At 37.1% G+C, this 20,953-nt stretch overlaps 1 protein-coding gene across 5 annotated transcripts in view; it reads right to left on the bottom strand.

Annotated features, from left to right (window-relative positions):
• The window catches only part of LOC140629403 (outer dynein arm-docking complex subunit 2-like), a 200,155-nt gene extending 189,144 nt beyond the window's left edge, over positions 1–11,011 (bottom strand). For 3 of the 5 annotated variants that reach the window (XR_012027236.1, XR_012027237.1, XM_072818854.1), the window contains exons 1-3: positions 10,782–11,011; positions 9,303–9,401; positions 1,558–1,705 (exon numbers count right to left, since the gene is read on the bottom strand). Coding sequence is in view for 3 of the 5 variants with exons in the window: in XM_072818854.1 (XP_072674955.1) it covers positions 1,558–1,705; positions 9,303–9,401; positions 10,782–10,837 (303 nt within the window). In the remaining 2 variants the exon portion in view is untranslated. The remainder of the gene's footprint in view (positions 1–1,557; positions 1,706–9,302; positions 9,402–10,781) is intronic. The other 2 variants (XM_072818853.1, XM_072818855.1) reach the window with 2 other exon arrangements.
• Positions 11,012–20,953: the final 9,942 nt, after the last annotated feature.

The following is a 20,953-nucleotide window of genomic DNA, read 5'->3' as shown; positions in this document are numbered from 1 at the left end:
GTATTTATATATTTTTAGGTGATAATGATGATCCTAAAAGTTTTCCATAATAATAAATAGTATATCATTTTTTGTAATAGATATGCTAAAAATTTCAGAGGTTTTCTATTAAAAAAAACCTCAAACATATCTATTGCAATAACATGAAAAATGATCTCCACTAAAAGAGGGGAACATTACCACGAAATAAATGCCAAATCAAAGCCATTTTAAAAATTGAAGTTGATATAAAAATATTTACTATTTAAAAGATATTATTCTTAAGATGAAATTTTAAAACAAAGCATTTAATAACTAGGCTTTCAAAAGCATAGTACCTAAGGTGGGCATTAGGATTTGCTTCACAGAAGCTCCCATCCTTTTTTAATGATGAAAATCTTTGATTTGCTTGCCTGGATCCTGGTCTGGCCATTGAAATCTATGTTACAGTGGAGAATTAGAATACTTTTTCCCAATTTCTTGACTAATTTTTCTTGGGATTCAGGAAAACATAGATTTTTTTTTCCTGAGAAATACAGGGAATTGCAGCTGGGACCATGCTAAGAAAGGGGGCATATTTTTCTTCTAAAGCAACTTTCTCAGCTACAAAGCTGTGTCCATGCAGAGGATGTTTATTGAATTCACAAAAATGTATGTATAAACTATTTTACCTGTCAGCTTTGAAGGACCTCAAGGGCACCAGAAAAGTAGCCTTAAGTAATTTAGGAGCCACATAAATATCTTTACATATTGCAAAGCCATTGGCAAATGCCCTTGATTCACTCAATCATGTAGAAAAGCTGGAGGAAACTATGAGTTAAGTAAAAATGTTTTTACGAGTACTTCTCAACTATTGCTTTAGTCCTGGCCTACCTAGACATTATCAATATCAGTTATCCACTGATATTAATCTGGGTTTTGGCAAATCATTTTCCCTGCCCTGCCCCCATTCATGTCTTAAATACATTATATAGGCCATTATTATGTAACATGTGTTTACACATATTATGTTGAGAGTAATGAAAAGGGACTGATACATATTTTAAGTATCTACAATGTACCAAACACTATCCACATCTTTCAAATATGCTTTACCAACCCTGAAGTAATCCTATAGGACAGGTATTAACCTATTTTCCATAGGTTAAGAAAAATAAGGCTCAAAGCTATAATCAACAGCTATACTGTTGGTAAGTAACACAGCCTAGAAATTATAGTCCAACTTTAAAACAAATCCATGTTCTTGATGCCACAGCATACTGCAAGGTGTAAAATGATGGCAAGTCATAATAGCTGCTGGCTACCATGGCCCAGGGGAAAGGGTTGGTACCAGGCAGACCGGCTGCTCCACGAGGACTAACCGTGCTATCCTCAGGGTAATAAGACCTTCCCCTGTGCACACAGGGTAATAAGACCATTCCCCATGCACATTTAAATAATAACGGGAGTTTTTACTACTCTTATTTGAAAAAAAATATATATATATACATATATAATCAATTTGGAAGTAGAATATACATTTTTAGGAAAGGAATTAAAAGAATCATTGTAAACACAATACAAAGAGGTTTGTCTTACCTTTAAATGTTTCACCAGTTTCTGAATTTGCCAATATTCAGATGACAAATCTGCATTTGCTTCCTGACGACGATCAGGTGGTTCTTCATCTTCCTCATTCTCTGAGGAGCTGTCACTAAGAATTTCCTCAATCTTCTCAGCACTCTTACTAAGAACAGTAACAACCACCACATATAATAAACATATTTATGCTACAAAATGGATGTGGTTATAATCATTAATATTTCAGCAATATGAACATAAGCAATGTATAAGGTACCAATACCTTCTGAGTTCTAAAGATCTTTGCTAAGATCTAAGCAAGGAGATGAATAAATCCCTGTCTCTGTACCAGGTGCAGTTCATTATTATTGCTTTGTATGCAATAATAATAAAGAAAATAGTAAGAAATGAACAAAGGCATTAAGTATATGTCCTATGGCTGTGCTGTACAAAAAGGCAGCCACAAGTCATAGAAGTTAAATATCTTCTGGTTATTTATGTTTATATTTATTTAAATTTATTGATTGAATCATGTTTATATTTATTTATCAAATTGAAATGAAATACAATTAAAATTTCAGTTTTTCAGTCAAAATAGCCACATTTCAAGCTCTCAACACTCACCTACTATACCAGAAGCTTAGATAGAAACCATTTCTATCATCAGGGAGAGTTCAATTGGGCAGCACTGCAAATGCCCACAGGAAGGGTGTCTCTTTTATGAAAGGGAGTACACTTTGTTCCTCACTGCTCTAGAAGCTTCTAACTCAACATCAGGGCCATGGATACCAGCAAGTTCACTCAAGCTTTCATCACCATATCTAATTCATTCTCATTTTCTCTTTCGCTCCATCCTCTCTTCCCTCCAATCCCCCTGTGTGATCTCTTCTCTCAATGTCTTTCCTCATTCTGTTTTGAAGCAAAGGAGAAAGCATATTTCTAATAATTGCACAGAAGTAACTTTCAAGTTTTATTAATTTTTAAAAAGATCTTCTGTTTATTTATTTGAGAGATAGAGCATGAGCAGGGGATAGGTAGAGCAGGTGGGAGAAGCGGACTCCGTGCTGAACAGGGAGCCTGAAGTGGAGCCAGGGCTTGATCCCAGGATTCTGGGATCATGACCTGAGCTGAAGGCAGATGCTTAACTGACTGACTCACCCAAGCGCCCCTGAGTTTTATAAATTTTTAAGATTTTTTTTTTTTGAAAGGTGCTTTTGCACAGAGAGTCATGCAGAATGATGCTCCTGTGCTGTCTGGGCTGCAGTGGAGTGAAACTGAAATCCTGAACTGAAGTGCCTGTTCCAATTCATCAAGCCACATGATGAGTTTCAGTTTAATGTATTCTCTTGTCCAACAAATGTCAGGAACCTGGTTTGGTTCCAGAGCAAAATCTGGTAGATAAGGCTTACTTAAGAACCAATGTAAATTTAACTCAAAGGTCCCAGATTGAAACATATACTAAATAACCTATATCCTCCAGAGAATCTCTAAATGTACTTTCCCTTAGCCTAGCAAGCTCCTGGAGTTAAGAGCAAGGTGCACTGGGTTGACCCAATCACTCTCGAATCATGTTAAAAAAAAAAAATCAGTACCTCAAAGGAAAGCTGTTCTCTTTTTCCAATGATGAACCCTTTGACATATAACCTTAAATGGCTTTCCCTATTTTATGAGGTTCCCTTCCGGTCCTGTCCCATAGCAACCATACATTTGGGAGGTAAAAATAAGCAAATCTCAATGTTTCACTGACCTATGAACTCCACCTTAAGAAATACTTCTCTACTACATCATTATATCCACTTAAGAAGAGACATAGAGAAGTTCACATTTTTGTCAGAGTAATGGTTGTTGCTTGGATATACTACCCCTTTACCCTTATCTATTACTCTAGAATTCTCTGACTCACTAAATTTTTTTTTGACTCACTAAAATTTGACTTAAAATTGAAACATGTAAGGCCAAACATTTAGTTTAGGAAAGATGAAGTAGATCTTAAGTACATAAAAATCCTGGATATTATATATAAAACAAACACGATAGGACTCTGACAGGTTGAAAGGAGAAGAAAGACTATTTAAGGATCTACAGACTTGAGGAGCAACACAATGGTGAGTTCCTTGGGTTTTTTGTCTCGTGTATTCCAGATTGGGTACTAGAGAAGATAGTGATGCAGAATTATCAGTGGGCACAGGGAAAAAAGCACCTAAGAAAAGCCTGCTCTTTCTACTCAGAGGACCAGAAAAGGAACAGCTTAACAAGATAGAAAACTTTTAGGCAACAGATGATCTATTCTAGTCAACACCACAGAAAACACTGTGGCTCACCCCCACTTCTGCTAACAATGCTAAGAGAAGAGTGTTCTACCTTTATCAGACTACAACAAAACTCCCTAATCCCTGTGTCAGAAGAGACCTAATGGAGAGTCAGAATTTCCACCAACCCCAACCCCACTGACAAATAAACAGAGTCTCTTCCTCTCTGTTACCCACAGAGACCTAGTCAGAGCTTGAACTTCCATTACCAGTTAAAAATGATGAGAAGCCCCTCGCTCACCTCCCCAAGTTGTCAATGAAGGCCTAATTGAAAATTTGTAATTTCCTTCTCTAACCTGAGGAGACAATACACATCTTATTCCACCAATGTGATGTAGGAGGAAACCTGCTAAAACATAAAATTTAAATAAGATTCAGAAAAATTAAGAGAATCATAGAATCTCAAACATTATTAAAACCTAAAAATTACCCATTCTTTTACCATGCTCCAAAAGGTAATAGATAAAAAAGACATTCATGGAAGAAAGGGTTAGAGAGAATGGAGAGAAAGAAAACCAAAACCAAAACAAACAAAAACAATGAACAGAAAAAAATATATATATAATGACAATCTTAAGCCCTAACATAATAATGACATTAAAGGTAAAAGTTCTAAATACACCAATTAAAAGAATTTAACTTACTGTACCAAAAAGAAAAAGAAAAGAGAATCAACCAAATGCTACCTACATGGAACTCATTTCAAATGTAATGATATAATATCATTAGTTTGAAAGAAAAAGAGGAAAAAAACCCACCATGTAAACAATCAAAAGAAAGCAGAAGTGTCTATAAAATAATCTGATTAGGTAGACATCAATAAAAAGAAAATGACAAGGCATATAGAGGAACATTACATAATGACAGAGACATATCAATCCCAAATATGTACACACCAAACAGCAGAGCTGCAAAATGCATAAAGCAAAAATAGAACTAAAATGAGAAACAGAAAAATTATACTTAGAGACATCAATACTACTCTCTCATCAATTTGTGGAACAACTGGACTGAAAATAAGCTAGGATATAAAAGAAATCAACACCACCAAACAATATGATTTAATCCACTTTTATAGAATACTCCAACAGCAGCAGGCTCTACATTCTTTTAAGCACCCAAAGACTCTATACCAAGATAGTGTGACCACACAAAACCTCAACAAATTTAAAAGAACTAAAATTATATAGTGTGTGCTCATTGCCCATAATGAAATCAAACAAAAAAAAATCAATAACAAACAGAAGACGAAAAATCTCCAAGAGTCTGGAAACAAACAAACAAAAAATGCACTTGGGTCCAAGAAGCGAGCCTCAAGGGAAATTAAAAAAAAAAAAAAAGCCACACTGAACAGAAATTAAAATGAAAATACAACATATCAAAAACTTTTGTACACAGATAACAGCTAACACAGTGCATAAAGGGAATTATATAGCACTAAATGTTTGCATTGGAAAAGAGAAGTCTCAATTCAATAATCTAAACTTAAGTCTAAAGAAACTAGAAAAAAGAATAAAGTAAACCCAATGCAAACAAAAAAGGAAATACTAAAGAGCAGAAATCAGTAAAATTAAAACAGAAAAACAATTTGAAAAATCAGTAACAAAAAGCTGCTTAAAGAAAAGATCAATAAAATTGACAAAACTCTAGTATAACTGACAAGAAAAAGAAAAGACACAAATACCAGTACCAACAATGAAACATGGGATATCACTACAGATCCTGCAGACAACAAAAGAATAATAAGAGAAAACTATGAACAACTATACACACATAAATTTGACAATCTAGATAAAATGGACCGTTCTTTTAAAGTATAAACTATCACAACTTGCCCAATATGAAACACATAATTTGAATAGCACAATTATTAAGAGAATTTAATTCACAATTAAAAAACCCAAAACAGAAGTCTTTAGACCCAGATAGCTTCACTGTAGAATTTTACCACACAGAAGAACACCAAATTTTATATGATCTCTTCTAGAAAATAGAATAGGAGGGAACTCATTTTACAAAGCCTGATATCAAACCAAAGACAGTGCAAACAAAAACAAAAACCAATACAATACTCTCAAGATTGTGGATGCAAAAATTCTTAACATAATATTAAGCACATGTAATTCAGCTACCTATAAATAGGATGAGTGCACTATGACCAAGTGGGGTTACTACAGAGATGCAAGGCTGATTTGGTATTCAAAAATCAATCAGTGTAATCAACCACACTAACAGCCTATAGAAGAAAAATGACATGATTATACAATTGATGTAGAAAAAAGATTTGACCAAAATGAACACCCAAATGTGAATAAAAATGTTCAGAAAACCAAGAACAGAAGGGACCTTTATCAACTTGATAAAGAATATTTGTACAAAAACCTACACCATCATCATACTTAATGGTGAAAGACTAAATACTTTTCCCTTAAGATTGAGAACAAACAAGGCTATTGTTCACTTTGATCACTGCTGACCAATACAGCACTGGAACTTCCACTTCTAGTTGTAAATCTAAGAAAAAATACACAAGACTTGTATGCTGAAAACCATAAAACATTAGTGAAAGTAATCAAATACTTAAATAAACCGAGATATATAATATTCATGGATTGGAAGAGTCTACATAGTAAAAATATCAATTCTTCCCAAATTAATATAGATATTTAATGTAATTTCCAAGAAAATCATCAGTGATTTTTTTCTGTTGGAGATATAGCAAGATTATTCTAAAATTTATGCAGAAAGGAAAGGAACTAGAATAACTAAAAGCAATTTTTGAAAAAAAAAAAAGTGAGAGAAATCACTTTTCCAGACTTCAAAATTTACTATACAGCTACAGTAATACAGATTGTGTGGTAGTGGTAAGGGGCTAGATGAAAAGAAAAAAATCAGTGGAATAGAACAGATACCCAGAATAGCCCCACATATGTACACCGAACTGATTTTGAAGAAAGATACAAAAGTAATTCAATGGTGGAAAGATAACCTTTTCATTAAATAGTGCTGGAGAAATTGGACCTCCACTTAAAAAAAAACAAAGCAAACAAAAAAACAACAACAACTAAATCTTGACCAAAGTCTCACACTAAAAATAAGAAAAAGGCCATAGGCTTTATAATGTAAAACTATAAACATTTTTAGAAAAAATAGGTGATAATCTTAAGGACCAAGGGCTTCATGAGGACTTCTTAGACATGACATCAAAAATACAACCCATACAGGAACCTGGGTAGCTCAGTCAGTTGAGCATCCGTCTCTTGGTTTGGGCCCAGGTCACAATCTCAGGGATGTAAGATTGAGCCCTGCACAGGGTCTGCCTGCTTGAGACTCTCTCCCTCTCCCCTTCTCTTCCCCATGCACTCTCTCTCTCTTTATCTCTAAAATAAACATATTAAAAATAAAAACAAAACAACCCATAAAAGAAAACATTGATAAATTGAACCTCATCAATAGTAAAACGTTATTCTATGAGACAGACTCTATAAAAAGGATGAGAAAACAATTTACAGGGAGAAGGAAATATTTGCATACTACATATTCAATCAAGGATATCCAGAATAAAGAACTCTCGAAACTCAACATTTAAAAAGTGATCTGATTAGAACATAAAAAACAAAAGACAAAGAGACATTTCACTAGAGAATATATATGGATGGCAATAAGCCCATGAAAAGATGTTCAACATCACTAGCCATTAGGGAAATGCTAAGACCATGATGAAATAATACTATACATCTTGTAGAATAGCTCAAAACCAAAACCAAAAAAAAGTTTGGATGCAAAGGCAAGGATGAGGATAAACTCAGTTTCCCCTAAGTGTTTGATGGGAACTAAATGGTACAGCCAGTCTGGAAAAGTTAGATAGTTTCTTAAAAAGCTACACAATTATTATGTGTCAGCAATTGGGCATTTATCTTAGAGAAATGAAAACTTCATCCATATAAAAGCCTTTATATGATTGTTCATAGCATCTTTATTTTTAATATCCAAAAGCTGCAAACAATGAAAATGCTCCCAATAGGTGAATAATTAAATAAATGATGGTACAACCACACCATGGAATGCTACTCAGCAAAAATAATAAATAAATAAATAAATAAATAAATAAATAAATAAATAAATAAATAAAAACGATTGCACTATGAACATATGCAACAACTTAGATGGATCTTAGGGGTATTATAGTGATGAAAACAAAGTCAATATCAAAAGTGTATAATTCCATTTACATGATATTCCCAAAATGATAAAATTATAGAAGTGGATAACAGGTTAATGGTTGCCAGGAGTTAGGATTATAGGGAAGAGGTGTGGGCATAACTATAAAGAGGTGGCAAGAGTGGCTTCCCAGTGGTGATGGAACCCTTCCACACACTGACTGACATGGTCATCACACACATCTACATGGAATAAAGTGATAGAAAATGATACATGCACATTATATCAATATCAGTCTCCTGGTTTCAGTGCTGTAGGATAGTTATGCAAGATGCAACCACTGGGAGAAGCTAGGTGAAGGGTATGAGATTCCTCTGTACTATATTTGCAGCATTCTGTGAATCTGTAATTAATTCAAAATAAAAAGTTTTAAAAATAGTCAAATAAATCAAATAATTTATTATGTTGAACCCAAGAATATAGGATTAATGTAGTAGGGTGTCTTAAAGTTTCTTCTTTTTCTGTGTGCACAAACTTTATAATGTGAAATGTCTGCATTTCTTCCCACTACTACCCCAAACTTACTAACAAAAGTAGCTGACCCTCCTCCACATATGCCGCTTTTGTTGTCAAAATGAAAATGGAGTCAGAAGTTTACTAGCCTTCTATTGATGGCTGTTTTTTAAAATATTTTATTTATTTATTCATGAGACACAGAAAGAGAGAGAGAGGCAGAGACATAGGCAGTGGAAGAAGCAGGCTCCATGCAGGGAGCCCGATGTGGGACTAGATCCCGGGACTCCAGGATCACACCCTGGGCCGAAGGCGGCGCTAAACCGCTGAGCCACCCGCGCTGCCCTGATGGCTGTTTTAATGAGAAATAACATCTATCACTTTAGGATTGGCAGTGCCACCAGTGATGAGTAAAATGAGGCTCAGGAAGATGACTTACCCTTGCTATGATAGGATTGTTCAAAAGTAAGAGATCAGCAAAGAGCCCAGTTCTCCTATCACTCAACTCATGGCAATTAGCATTAAATTCATTTGTTTACAGAGAGTTAACTAGTACCAATAGATGCCTGTGTTTCAAGGAACTCTTCACTAAAAGGATATCTTGCAAATATATTCAAAGAAATTCAGTATTATCATTTTTATAACTAGTCAATACTAGTTGGTCCAAGGGTCCAGTAGAGGACCCCGATGTAATGATAAGAACACCAGAAATTTGCATGCTATCTAGCCCACTGGGTAAAGGGTGGCTTTAAAGGATGGTTCCTTTTAATAGATACGTACCGAACTAACTGTGCTCTTCCAGGTGAAACAGGTGGTCCTGACCTTTCAAGTCTTCCTCTATGTTTTTTCTCTTGAGTGTCTCTTAGTAAGCTTTTGTGCCTAAAAATATATTAACATTTTAAAATTAACTTATTGTGGATTGATAGGAAATTAAAAATAGAAATGTACCTAAAGATTTCATCATTTTCATGCACCCGTGTGACATGTTTTCCTAATACAGAAAATAACTGTATGAGTTCCAGCCTCATCTGACACCTGGGATGTCCCTTCAGTCTTTCAGGCACATTTTGGCCAGTATTTCTTTTATAAGGACCAAGTACTAGGAACTGTCACTCTGCAGGCCCCTTCACTCGGAGCCTTCTACTCTGGGCACATCCTGCCCTGGGTGAAAGTTGCCTGGTTACTTCCCTTCCCCACCCGACTCTGCCACAGGGCCTGGATCTGGTTTTCCAGGGATTCCCAGGTTTAGCGTGGTCCTTGGCACATAGTGGGTTTTCATTACATAGTGGCTAGATAAACTCATAACTGAAAAATGCCAGGACGTGGGAAGAGTGGTATTTTAAGATTCACCTTCCAGCATAACAGAGCAGCCTGTGTATTTGTCATTTTCATACTCCTTCAGATAGGAGTCACAGAGATCAAACACCTCAAAATTGATGAGAATTAGAGGAACAAGAGCATCTCCTTTTTCCCCAGGACTCCTTCCATCTGCTCTCTGGGTTTGCTGGCAACATGTACTCACTCCGTGGTTCTCAGAATCCCTGCAAGTGAGGGTCCCCTGTGACCAGCTGGGAGCCACTTCTTGCTTTACCCAATCGGGGACCGCATGGAACATTAAAAATAGGCTGAAATTTGTAAGCTATATGCTAATTTAAAAAGTGTCCTTGGCATCTCCGACTGCCGGCTTTTATGAAACACAGGGCCTTAATCTGTGCTTAGGTACCTATTTATAGACGTCCCTAAGTGGAACTCGTTTTGTATGTCAGACATTCTTTAAATTAGTGTCCGCTTCACTTAAGCCTGTTAATATTTTGGAGGCTCTAGCCTTTCTGTGGTATTTACTTAAAGTTCTGTTAATAGATAAGATGCTGTCTCTATCAAGATTTCCCTGATTCACTTCACATAATTTTAATCATTCTAAATTCACCTAGCACTTAACTTCTTCAGGTCCCTACCACTGCGTTTACATTGCCCGTGAGATTCCTCCATGTCTTTTATCATCTTTTTCACGTGATATTAGCCCTGACCTACCAATTGAGTCAATGGTGCTCTTGCCTTCCCTTCTGGTGCCCACACATAAGCCGTATTCACGCCAAATACTTCTACTTGGAATATGAAGAGCAGGGAGGGACTGACTTGTATTATGGAGGGACATGTCAACATCTACTCTGGACTTTCTCCCATGACATAAACTAACAACTAGGCAAATGTGGTTACTGAGGATGTATCAGAGAAGCCCTCATGCAAATTTCTACATACTTTTTGAAATCAACAGTGGCCTTCCAGTTTAAAGTTGGCTCTAATCTCTTGGTCATTTGAAACTTCCCGAAGTTAATTTGGTTCTTCTCTAGTATATTCTTGCTTGAAGCAAGAAAAGCTTTAGGAAGGGCGTCTGCTTCTTCCTTCTTAGGTACCTCCTTAGGCTCTTCATTTTCTTTTTTCCATTCTTCAGTGAATCTAATATCCTTTATGTACAAAAAAAACAGTAATTTTTACAATGACATCACTTCTGAATTGTTTTGTGCTATCTGAAAATTAAAAAGTGATAACTTCAGAAAATGAAGTCTCTGATGCCTCTAACTTGTGTTGCTTAGTGACACACACTAGAGAAGGGCCACTTCAGGACTCAGGTCTCTACTGGAGTGACGTTGCCAGAAATGTGATGTTCCTAAGCTCCCCTCCCCACTGCAGCACACACAGATACAACAGCAGGGTTAGACCTACTCACTCCTCACTACTGCCAGACAGATCTAAACTCAAGGGCTGCCTGGGTGGTTCAGTGGTTGAGTGTCTGTCTTTGGCTCAGGGTGTGATCCTGGGGTCCCAGGATTGAGTTCCACATCAGGCTCCCCGCAAGGGGCCTGCTTCTCCCTCTGCCTATGTCTCTGCCTCTCTCTGTGTGTCTTTCATGAATAAATAAAATCTTTTAAAAAAATATCTAAACTCAGATGCTATATTGACTGGGACACATCATGTATAAATTTCTGAAACAAAGGATTAAAAGCATATTTTGCAGTTAGCCAGAGATAAAAGACACATGACAGAGGAAGTCATTATATTTAAAAGACACATGACAGAGGAAGAAATATAATTATTAAAAAAGACTTATCAGAAACAATGCAAGCCAAAGGAAAAGAGAATGACATCTTTAAAATATTTTTTTTTAAAAAAGACCTGCCAACCCAAAATTCTAAATAGATTAAAAAAAAAAAAAAGCTTTCAAAAATAAGGGCAAAATAAAGACTTTCATAGATGATCAAAACCAGAGAATTCTTGTTCACTTCCGGAAGGCCTGTGCTAAAGAAATGGCGATGAAGTTCTTCATTCAGAAGGAATAACATACCAGAAAGAGGACTATACCACATCTATACAAAGAAATGAAAATCTGTAGAAATGGTAAAAATATAAAAGACTCCTCATATTATTTTTAATCATTCTAAAATGTAATTGATTCTCTAATGTAAAAATAGTATCGTTGTGTTGAGGGGTTAATAGCATACAAAAGTAAAATGCATGACAATAGTGCCAAGGGTAGGGAGAGGCACTGAAGGTTACTGTGGTAAGTTCTTAAAGTCTTTGTGAAATGGTAAGACAGTATTTAAAGGTGGGTAGGATAAATTAGAGATATACATTATGAGCCCTAGGGCAGTCACCATGAAACTTTTAAGAAGCATAACTGACAAAAAGCATAAATAAAACAATCATTTTTAAAGGCTCAATTAATACAAAAAGGGTAGGAAAAGAGAGAAAAAATAACAAAGAACAAATGAGACAAAAAAGAAACAAGTAGCAAATTAGTAAATTTAAATTCAAATCAATCCCTAGTTACATTAAATAAAAATGATTTAAAACTTCAGTTAAAAGAAACTGGATTGAATTGGATGAAAAAGGTATTTAAAAACCCACTTTCCATACGACCAATAATCAAAAAATGCAGGAATGGTTACATTAAAATCAAACAAAATGGACTTAAAAACAAAATATTATCAGACCTAAAAAGGGAGACACATAATGACAGTCAACACAACTCTTATTGTATATTCACCAAACAACAGAACTTCAAAGTACATTTAGAAAAAAATGTAACTACAAAGAAAAATAGATAAGCCCACAATTATGAGACTTCAAAAACTCCTCTTTCAGTAATCAATAAAATAAGCACACAAAAATTAATAATATAGAGAACTGAGCAATACTATCAATTACATTGACAAAACTGACAATTATAGAACATACTACTCAATGGCAGCAGGACACATACTCCTCTCGAACAAAAAAGAAATCACCAAAATTGACCACATTTTGGTCCATAAAACAAACATCTACAAAGCTAAAAGGACTAAAATCATATGAAAAAAAAAAAAAAAAACCTTCTCTTAATTCAATGGAATTAAACCAGAAACCAGTAAAAGAAAGATAACTAGAAAACCTTCAGATATATTAATGTGCCTGAAAACATATCAAAATCTATGGGATGTAGTTCATGTAGTGTTCATATAGAAATTTACAGGATAAAACTTTATAGTAGAAAAAATAAAGGTCTCAAATGAATGGCTAAACTTCCAAATTAAGAGATTAAATAAGAGCAAATTAAACCCAAAAAAATCAGAAGGAAAATAAAATCATCAAGAGCAGAAATCAAATAAAAAGGAAAGCAGCCAAAAAAATCAATGAAACAAATAACTGTTCTTTAAATAAAATCAACCACTTCTTTCCAGATTAATCAAGAATAAAAAGAGAGAAGACTCAAATGATCCATATCAGAATTGAAAGAGCAGTCATCACAAAAGATCTTCCAGACATTAAAGGATAATAATGGAATGCCATACTTGATGCCAATAAATTAGATAAGTTGGATAAAATGTAAGAATTCACTGAAACACACAAACTACCAAGGCTCAAGAAGAAGAAACTGGACTAGCTCTATATCTATTAAAGAAATCAAATTCTCAATATAAAAACATTCCAATAAAGAAAGCTACAGGCACAGATGGCTTCACTGGTGAATTGTATCAAATATTTAAGAAAGGAATAATATCTAATTTGTATGAAGAATTCTAGAAAGAAGTAAGTGAATATTTCCCAATTCATTTTCTGAGGCCACATTACCCAGCTACCAACACCAGATAAAGATGTTAAAAAATAACTACTAACCCATACCTTTCATGATTATAGATGCAAATATCCTCAGTAAAATACTATCAAATTTCATCCAGTAATGTCAAATAGGGTAAGACATAATGATGAATTGGGATTTACTCCAGAATTACTCAAAAAAGTCATCAACAGACAAAAGAAGGATAATCGTGCAATCATCTCAAGAAATGCAATAAAATCACCACCTCAAAGCAGCAATGGGCTCATCTCCCATGGGTTAAGTGGAGGCCCCATGGGAAGCATGTAAGAAGGCACTCTCCCTCCCTATCAGCCAAGGTAGCATCAGCAGAGGCTTCATAGGAACTGAACTTCCACCCCTGTCCAACGGTAATGAAGCATACTATTCCACCAGAGTTGTCAATGGAAAGTGAAGAACTCAGATCTTGCAGGACCTCCAGACTCCACCAGCAAAGTACCAGAGAAGGCCTGCTAAAACAAAAGATCTAAATAAAATCCATAGTTTCACAACATAATGCCCCAAATGTCCAAGACAATAAAAGATCATTCATCCTACCAAGAACCAGAAAGATCACAACTTGAATGAGAAAGGATAATGTAGGAATAATGTTTATACCAAGATGAAATAGATGTTGGAATAATTTGATATGAATTTAAAGCTGCCATCATAAAAATGCTTCAGTGAGCAATTTTCAAGACTTAAAACAAACTAAAAAGCCTCAACAAGTAAATAAAAGACATGAAGAAGAACCAAAAAGAAATTTTTTTATTTTATTTTTATTTATTTTTTTTATTATTTTTTTTCAAAAAGAAATTTTGAAACTGAAATTTATGAACCAAAAAAAAAAAAAAAAAAAAAAACCTCACTGGATAGGCCTAACAATATGATGGAGAGGACAGAGGGGAAGAATCCATGACCTTCCATGAAATTACTCAGTATGAATAAAGAAGGGAAAATTCATTGCAAAAAAAAATGATAGAACCTCAAGATCTGTGAGGCCACAACAAAAATTCCAAAATTCATGTCATCAGAGTAACAGAAAGAGAAGAGGAAGGGAGTCAGACTAAAAATGTATTCTAACAAGATTTGAAATTTTCTCAAACTTGGAAAAAGACATAAATCTAAGATTCAAGAAGCTGAGGAAACCCTAAACAAACAAACAAAGTTATCCATGCCAAGACACACACACAAAAATCAAACTCGACAAACTAAAGACAAGGAAAATTCTTAACAGCCATGAGACATAAACAATATTTTGCTTTTAAGAGGAAAACAATTAAAATAATAACAGATAATCATGGAAGCCAGAAGAAACATTTTTTAAACACTGGAAGTAAAGAATTGTCAGCCTGGGATACTATATCCAGTGAAAATATTCCTTCAGAAATGAAGGGGAGGTCAAGAAATTCTCAGATGAGGGAAAATGAAGAGAAGCTGTCATCAACAAACTTAACCTAAAAGAGTAAGTTCTTAAACAGAAAGACTATGATAAAAGAAGAAACTTGCAACAGCAAAAAAAGAAAAACAATGGAAAAGAATAAAAGTGTAGGTAAATACAAAAGACATTCATTCTGCTTTTGAGTTTTTTAAATGAAGTTTGATGTTTGAAGCAAAACATAATGCTGTCTTATACAGTTAGCAATGAATATGGAGGAAATAAAGACAATTACAAATGAGAGAGGTAAAGGGACTTAAAAGAAGATACTTTTTTTTTTTTTTTGGTTACTAAAATTGTATTTATTTTTTCAGTCCCATCAGTGTAATAGTATTATAGCTTTTGCAAGAAGTTTATGTTGAAAGAGAAATGACATAAATTCTCATAGTATATTTGTAAAGAAAGACTATGCTGACAGTTTTTTTGTGTGACATCTCAGGGAGTTGCAAGGGATTAAGTCATACACAATTATTGTTTGAAGGCGACATGGTTTCTGTACTTTGCTCAAACTGGTATAATGTCAAATAGTAGATTATAATTGATTACATAGGTATATATGGTACAATACTCATAGTAACCACAAACATGCAAAATCTTTACAAAGAGGTACATTCAAAACACTATGGATAGAGGAGCAAGATGGCGGAAGAGTAGGGTCTCCAAATCACCTGTCTCCACCAAACTACCTAGAAAACCTTCCAATCATCCTGAAAATCTATGAATTCGGCCTGAGATTTAAAGAGAGACCAGCTGGAATGCAACAGTGAGAAGAGTTCGCGCTTCTATCAAGGTAGGAAGACGGGGAAAAAGAAATAAAGAAACAAAGGCCTCCAAGGGGGAGGGGCCCCGCGAGGAGCCGGGCTGAGGCCGGGGCAGGTGTCCCCAGGACAGGAGAGCCCCGTCCCGGAGGAGCAGGAGCTGCACCGACCTTCCCGGGGGAAAGGGGCTCCAGGGGGTGGAGCAGGACCCAGGAGGGCGGGGATGCCCTCGGGTTCCCCGGGACAGGAACAGAGCAACTGCGCACCCAGGAGAGTGCGCCGAGCTCCCTAAGGGCTGCAGCGCGCACGGCGGGACCCGGCGGGACCGGAGCAGCCAGGAGGGGCTCGGGCGGCGGCTCCGCGGAGGGGGCTGCGGGGCGGGAGCAGCTCGGAGGGGCTCGGGCAGAGGAAGAGGCTCCGTGCGGAGGGGGCTGCGCGGTTCCAGGAGCAGCTCGGAGGGGCTCGGGCGGCAGCTCCGGGGAGGGGGCTGCGCAGCCCGGGAGCTCGAATCCAACAGCGCAGGCACCGGAGCACAGGGCGCCGGGACACAGCCCAGGATCCGGCCTCCCCCGGGACAGGCAGAGGCCGGGAGGGCCCAGGACAGCGAGGACGCTCCTGCCCCGAATGAGCAGATCAGCGGCCCCGCCCCGGAGCCTCCAGGCCCTGCAGACGGAGTTCCTGCCAGAGCTGAATCCAAGTTTCCAGAGCTGCCCCGCCACTGGGGCTGTTCCTCCTGCGGCCTCACGGGGTAAACAACCCCCACTGAGCCCTGCACCAGGCAGGGGCACAGCAGCTCCCCCAACTGCTAACACCTGAAAATCAGCACAAAAGGCCCCTCCCCCAGAACACCAGCTAGACGGACAACTTCCAGGAGAAGCCAAGGGACTTAAAGTACACAGAATCAGAAGATACTCCCCTGTGGTTCTTTTTTTGTTTTTTGTTTTGTTTTTGTTTTGTTTTGCTTTTTGATTTGTTTCCTTCCCCCACCCCCTTTTTTTCTCCTTTCTTTTTCTTTCTCTTTTTCTTCCTTTTTTTTTTCGTTTTTTTTCTTACCTTTTTTTTCTTTCTCTTTTCTTTCCTTCTTTCTCTCCTCTCTTTTTCTCTTTTACCCAATACAACTTGCTTTTGGCCACTCTGCACTGAGCAAACTGACTAGAAGGAAAACCTCACCTCAAAAGAAAGAATCAGAAACAGTCCTCTCTCCCACAGAGTTACAAAATCTGGATGACAATTCAATGTCAGAAAGCCAATTCAGAAGCACTATTATACACCTACTGGTGGGTCTAGAAAAAAGTATAAAGGACTCAAGAGACTTCATGACTGCAGAATTTAGAGCTAATCAGGCAGAAATTAAAAATCAATTGAATGAGATGCAATCCAAACTAGAAGTCCTAACGACGAGGGTTAACGAGGTGGAAGAACGAGTGAGTGACATAGAAGACAAGTTGATAGCAAAGAGGGAAACTGAGGAAAAAAGAGACAAACAATTAAAAGACCATGAAGATAGATTAAGGGAAATAAACGACAGCCTGAGGAAGAAAAACCTACGTTTAATTGGGGTTCCCGAGGGCGCCGAAAGAGACAGAGGGCCAGAATATGTATTTGAACAAATTCTAGCTGGAAACTTTCCTAATCTGGGAAGGGAAACAGGCATTCAGATCCAGGAAATAGAGAGATCCCCCCCTAAAATCAATAAAAACCGTTCAACACCTCGACATTTAATTGTGAAGCTTGCAAATTCCAAAGATAAAGAGAAGATCCTTAAAGCAGCAAGAGACAAGAAATCCCTGACTTTTATGGGGAGGAGTATTAGGGTAACAGCAGACCTCTCCACAGAGACCTGGCAGGCCAGAAAGGGCTGGCAGGATATATTCAGGGTCCTAAATGAGAAGAACATGCAACCAAGAATACTTTATCCGGCAAGGCTCTCATTCAAAATGGAAGGAGAGATAAAGAGCTTCCAAGACAGGCAGCAACTAAAAGAATATGTGACCTCCAAACCAGCTCTGCAAGAAATTTTAAGGGGGACTCTTAAAATTCCCCTTTAAGAAGAAGTTCAGTGGAACAGTCCACAAAAACAAAGACTGAATAGATATCATGATGACACTAAACTCATATCTCTCAATAGTAACTCTGAATGTGAACGGGCTTAATGACCCCATCAAAAGGCGCAGGGTTTCAGACTGGATAAAAAAGCAGGACCCATCTATTTGCTGTCTACAAGAGACTAATTTTAGACAGAAGGACACCTACAGCCTGAAAATAAAAGGTTGGAGAACCATTTACCATTCGAATGGTCCTCAAAAGAAAGCAGGGGTAGCCATCCTTATATCAGATAAACTAAAATTTACCCCAAAGACTGTAGTGAGAGATGAAGAGGGACACTATATCATACTTAAAGGATCTATTCAACAAGAGGACTTAACAATCCTCAATATATATGCTCCGAATGTGGGAGCTGCCAAATATATAAATCAATTATTAACCAAAGTGAAGAAATACTTAGATAATAATACACTTATACTTGGTGACTTCAATCTAGCTCTTTCTATACTCGATAGGTCTTCTAAGCACAACATCTCCAAAGAAACGAGAGCTTTAAATGACTGGACCAGATGGATTTCACAGATATCTACAGAACTTTACATCCAAACTCAACTGAATACACATTCTTCTCAAGCGCACATGGAACTTTCTCCAGAATAGACCACATATTGGGTCACAAATCGGGTCTAAACCGATACCAAAAGATTGGGATTGTCCCCTGCATATTCTCGGACCATAATGCCATGAAATTAGAACTAAATCACAACAAGAAGTTTGGAAGGACCTCAAACACATGGAGGTTAAGGACCATCCTGCTAAAAGATAAAAGGGTCAACCAGGAAATTAAGGAAGAATTAAAAAGATTCATGGAAACTAATGAGAATGAAGATACAACCGTTCAAAATCTTTGGGATGCAGCAAAAGCAGTCCTAAGGGGGAAATACATCGCAATACAAGCATCCATTCAAAAACTGGAAAGAACTCAAATACAAAAGCTAACCTTACACATAAAGGAGCTAGAGAAAAAACAGCAAATACATCCTACACCCAAGAGAAGAAGGGAGCTAATAAAGATTCGAGCAGAACTCAACGAAATCGAGACCAGAAGAACTGTGGAACAGATCAACAGAACCAGGAGTTGGTTCTTTGAAAGAATTAATAAGATAGATAAACCATTAGCCAGCCTTATTAAAAAGAAGAGAGAGAAGACTCCAATTAATAAAATCATGAATGAGAAAGGAGAGATCACTACCAACACCAAGGAAATACAAACGATTTTAAAAACATATTATGAACAGCTATACGCCAATAAATTAGGCAATCTAGAAGAAATGGACGCATTCCTGGAAAGCCACAAACTACCAAAACTGGAACAGGAAGAAATAGAAAACCTGAACAGGCCAATAACCAGGGAGGAAATTGAAGCAGTCATCAAAAACCTCCCAAGACACAAGAGTCCAGGGCCAGATGGCTTCCCAGGGGAATTTTATCAAACGTTTAAAGAAGAAACCATACCTATTCTCCTAAAGCTGTTTGGAAAGATAGAAAGAGATGGAGTACTTCCAAATTCGTTCTATGAAGCCAGCATCACCTTAATTCCAAAGCCAGACAAAGACCCCGCCAAAAAGGAGAATTACAGACCAATATCCCTGATGAACATGGATGCAAAAATTCTCAACAAGATACTGGCCAATAGGATCCAAAAGTACATTAAGAAAATTATTCACCATGACCAAGTAGGATTTATCCCTGGGACACAAGGCTGGTTCAACACCCGTAAAAAAATCAATGTGATTCATCATATCAGCAAGAGAAAAAACAAGAACCATATGATCCTCTCATTGGATGCAGAGAAAGCATTTGACAAAATACAGCATCCATTCCTGATCAAAACTCTTCAGGGTGTAGGGATAGAGGGAACATTCCTCGACATCTTAAAAGCCATCTATGAAAAGCCCACAGCAAATATCATTCTCAATGGGGAAGCACTGGGAGCCTTTCCCCTAAGATCAGGAACAAGACAGGGATGTCCACTCTCACCACTGCTGTTCAACATAGTACTGGAAGTCCTAGCCTCAGCAATCAGACAACAAAAAGACATTAAAGGCATTCAAATTGGCAAGGAAGAAGTCAAACTCTCCCTCTTCGCCGATGACATGATACTCTACATAGAAAACCCAAAAGTCTCCACCCCAAGATTGCTAGAACTCCTACAGCAATTTGGTAGCGTGGCAGGATACAAAATCAATGCCCAGAAGTCAGTGGCATTTCTATACACTAACAATGAGACTGAAGAAAGAGAAATGAAGGAGTCAATCCCATTTACAATTGCAACCAAAAGCATAAGATACCTAGGAATAAACCTCACCAAAGATGTAAAGGATCTATACCCTCAAAACTATAGAACACTTCTGAAAGAAATTGAGGAAGACACAAAGAGATGGAAAAATATTCCATGCTCATGGATTGGCAGAATTAATATTGTGAAAATGTCAATGTTACCCAGGGCAATATACACGTTTAATGCAATCCCTATCAAAATACCATGGACTTTCTTCAGAGAGTTAGAACAAATTATTTTAAGATTTGTGTGGAATCAGAAAAGACCCCGAATAGCCAGGGGAATTTTAAAAAAGAAAACCATATCTGGGGGCATCACAATGCCAGATTTCAGGTTGTACTACAAAGCCGTGGTCATCAAGACAGTGTGGTACTGGCACAAAAACAGACACATAGATCAGTGGAACAGAATAGAGAATCCAGAAGTGGACCCTGAACTTTATGGGCAACTAATATTCGATAAAGGAGGAAAGACTATCCATTGGAAGAAAGACAGTCTCTTCAATAAATGGTGCCGGGAAAATTGGACATCCACATGCAGAAGAATGAAACTAGACCACTCTCTTGCACCAGACACAAAGATAAGCTCAAAATGGATGAAAGATCTAAATGTGAGACAAGATTCCATCAAAATCCTAGAGGAGAACACAGGCAACACCCTTTTTGAACTCGGCCATAGTAACTTCTTGCAAGATACATCCACGAAGGCAAGAGAAACAAAAGCAAAAATGAACTA

The sequence above is a fragment of the Canis lupus genome (genome assembly GCF_048164855.1).
Source record: "Canis lupus baileyi chromosome 5 unlocalized genomic scaffold, mCanLup2.hap1 SUPER_5_unloc_2, whole genome shotgun sequence".
Taxonomy (NCBI): domain Eukaryota; kingdom Metazoa; phylum Chordata; class Mammalia; order Carnivora; family Canidae; genus Canis; species Canis lupus.
Note: the sequence above shows the minus strand (reverse complement) of the source record. Positions and strands in the feature narration are given on the sequence as shown.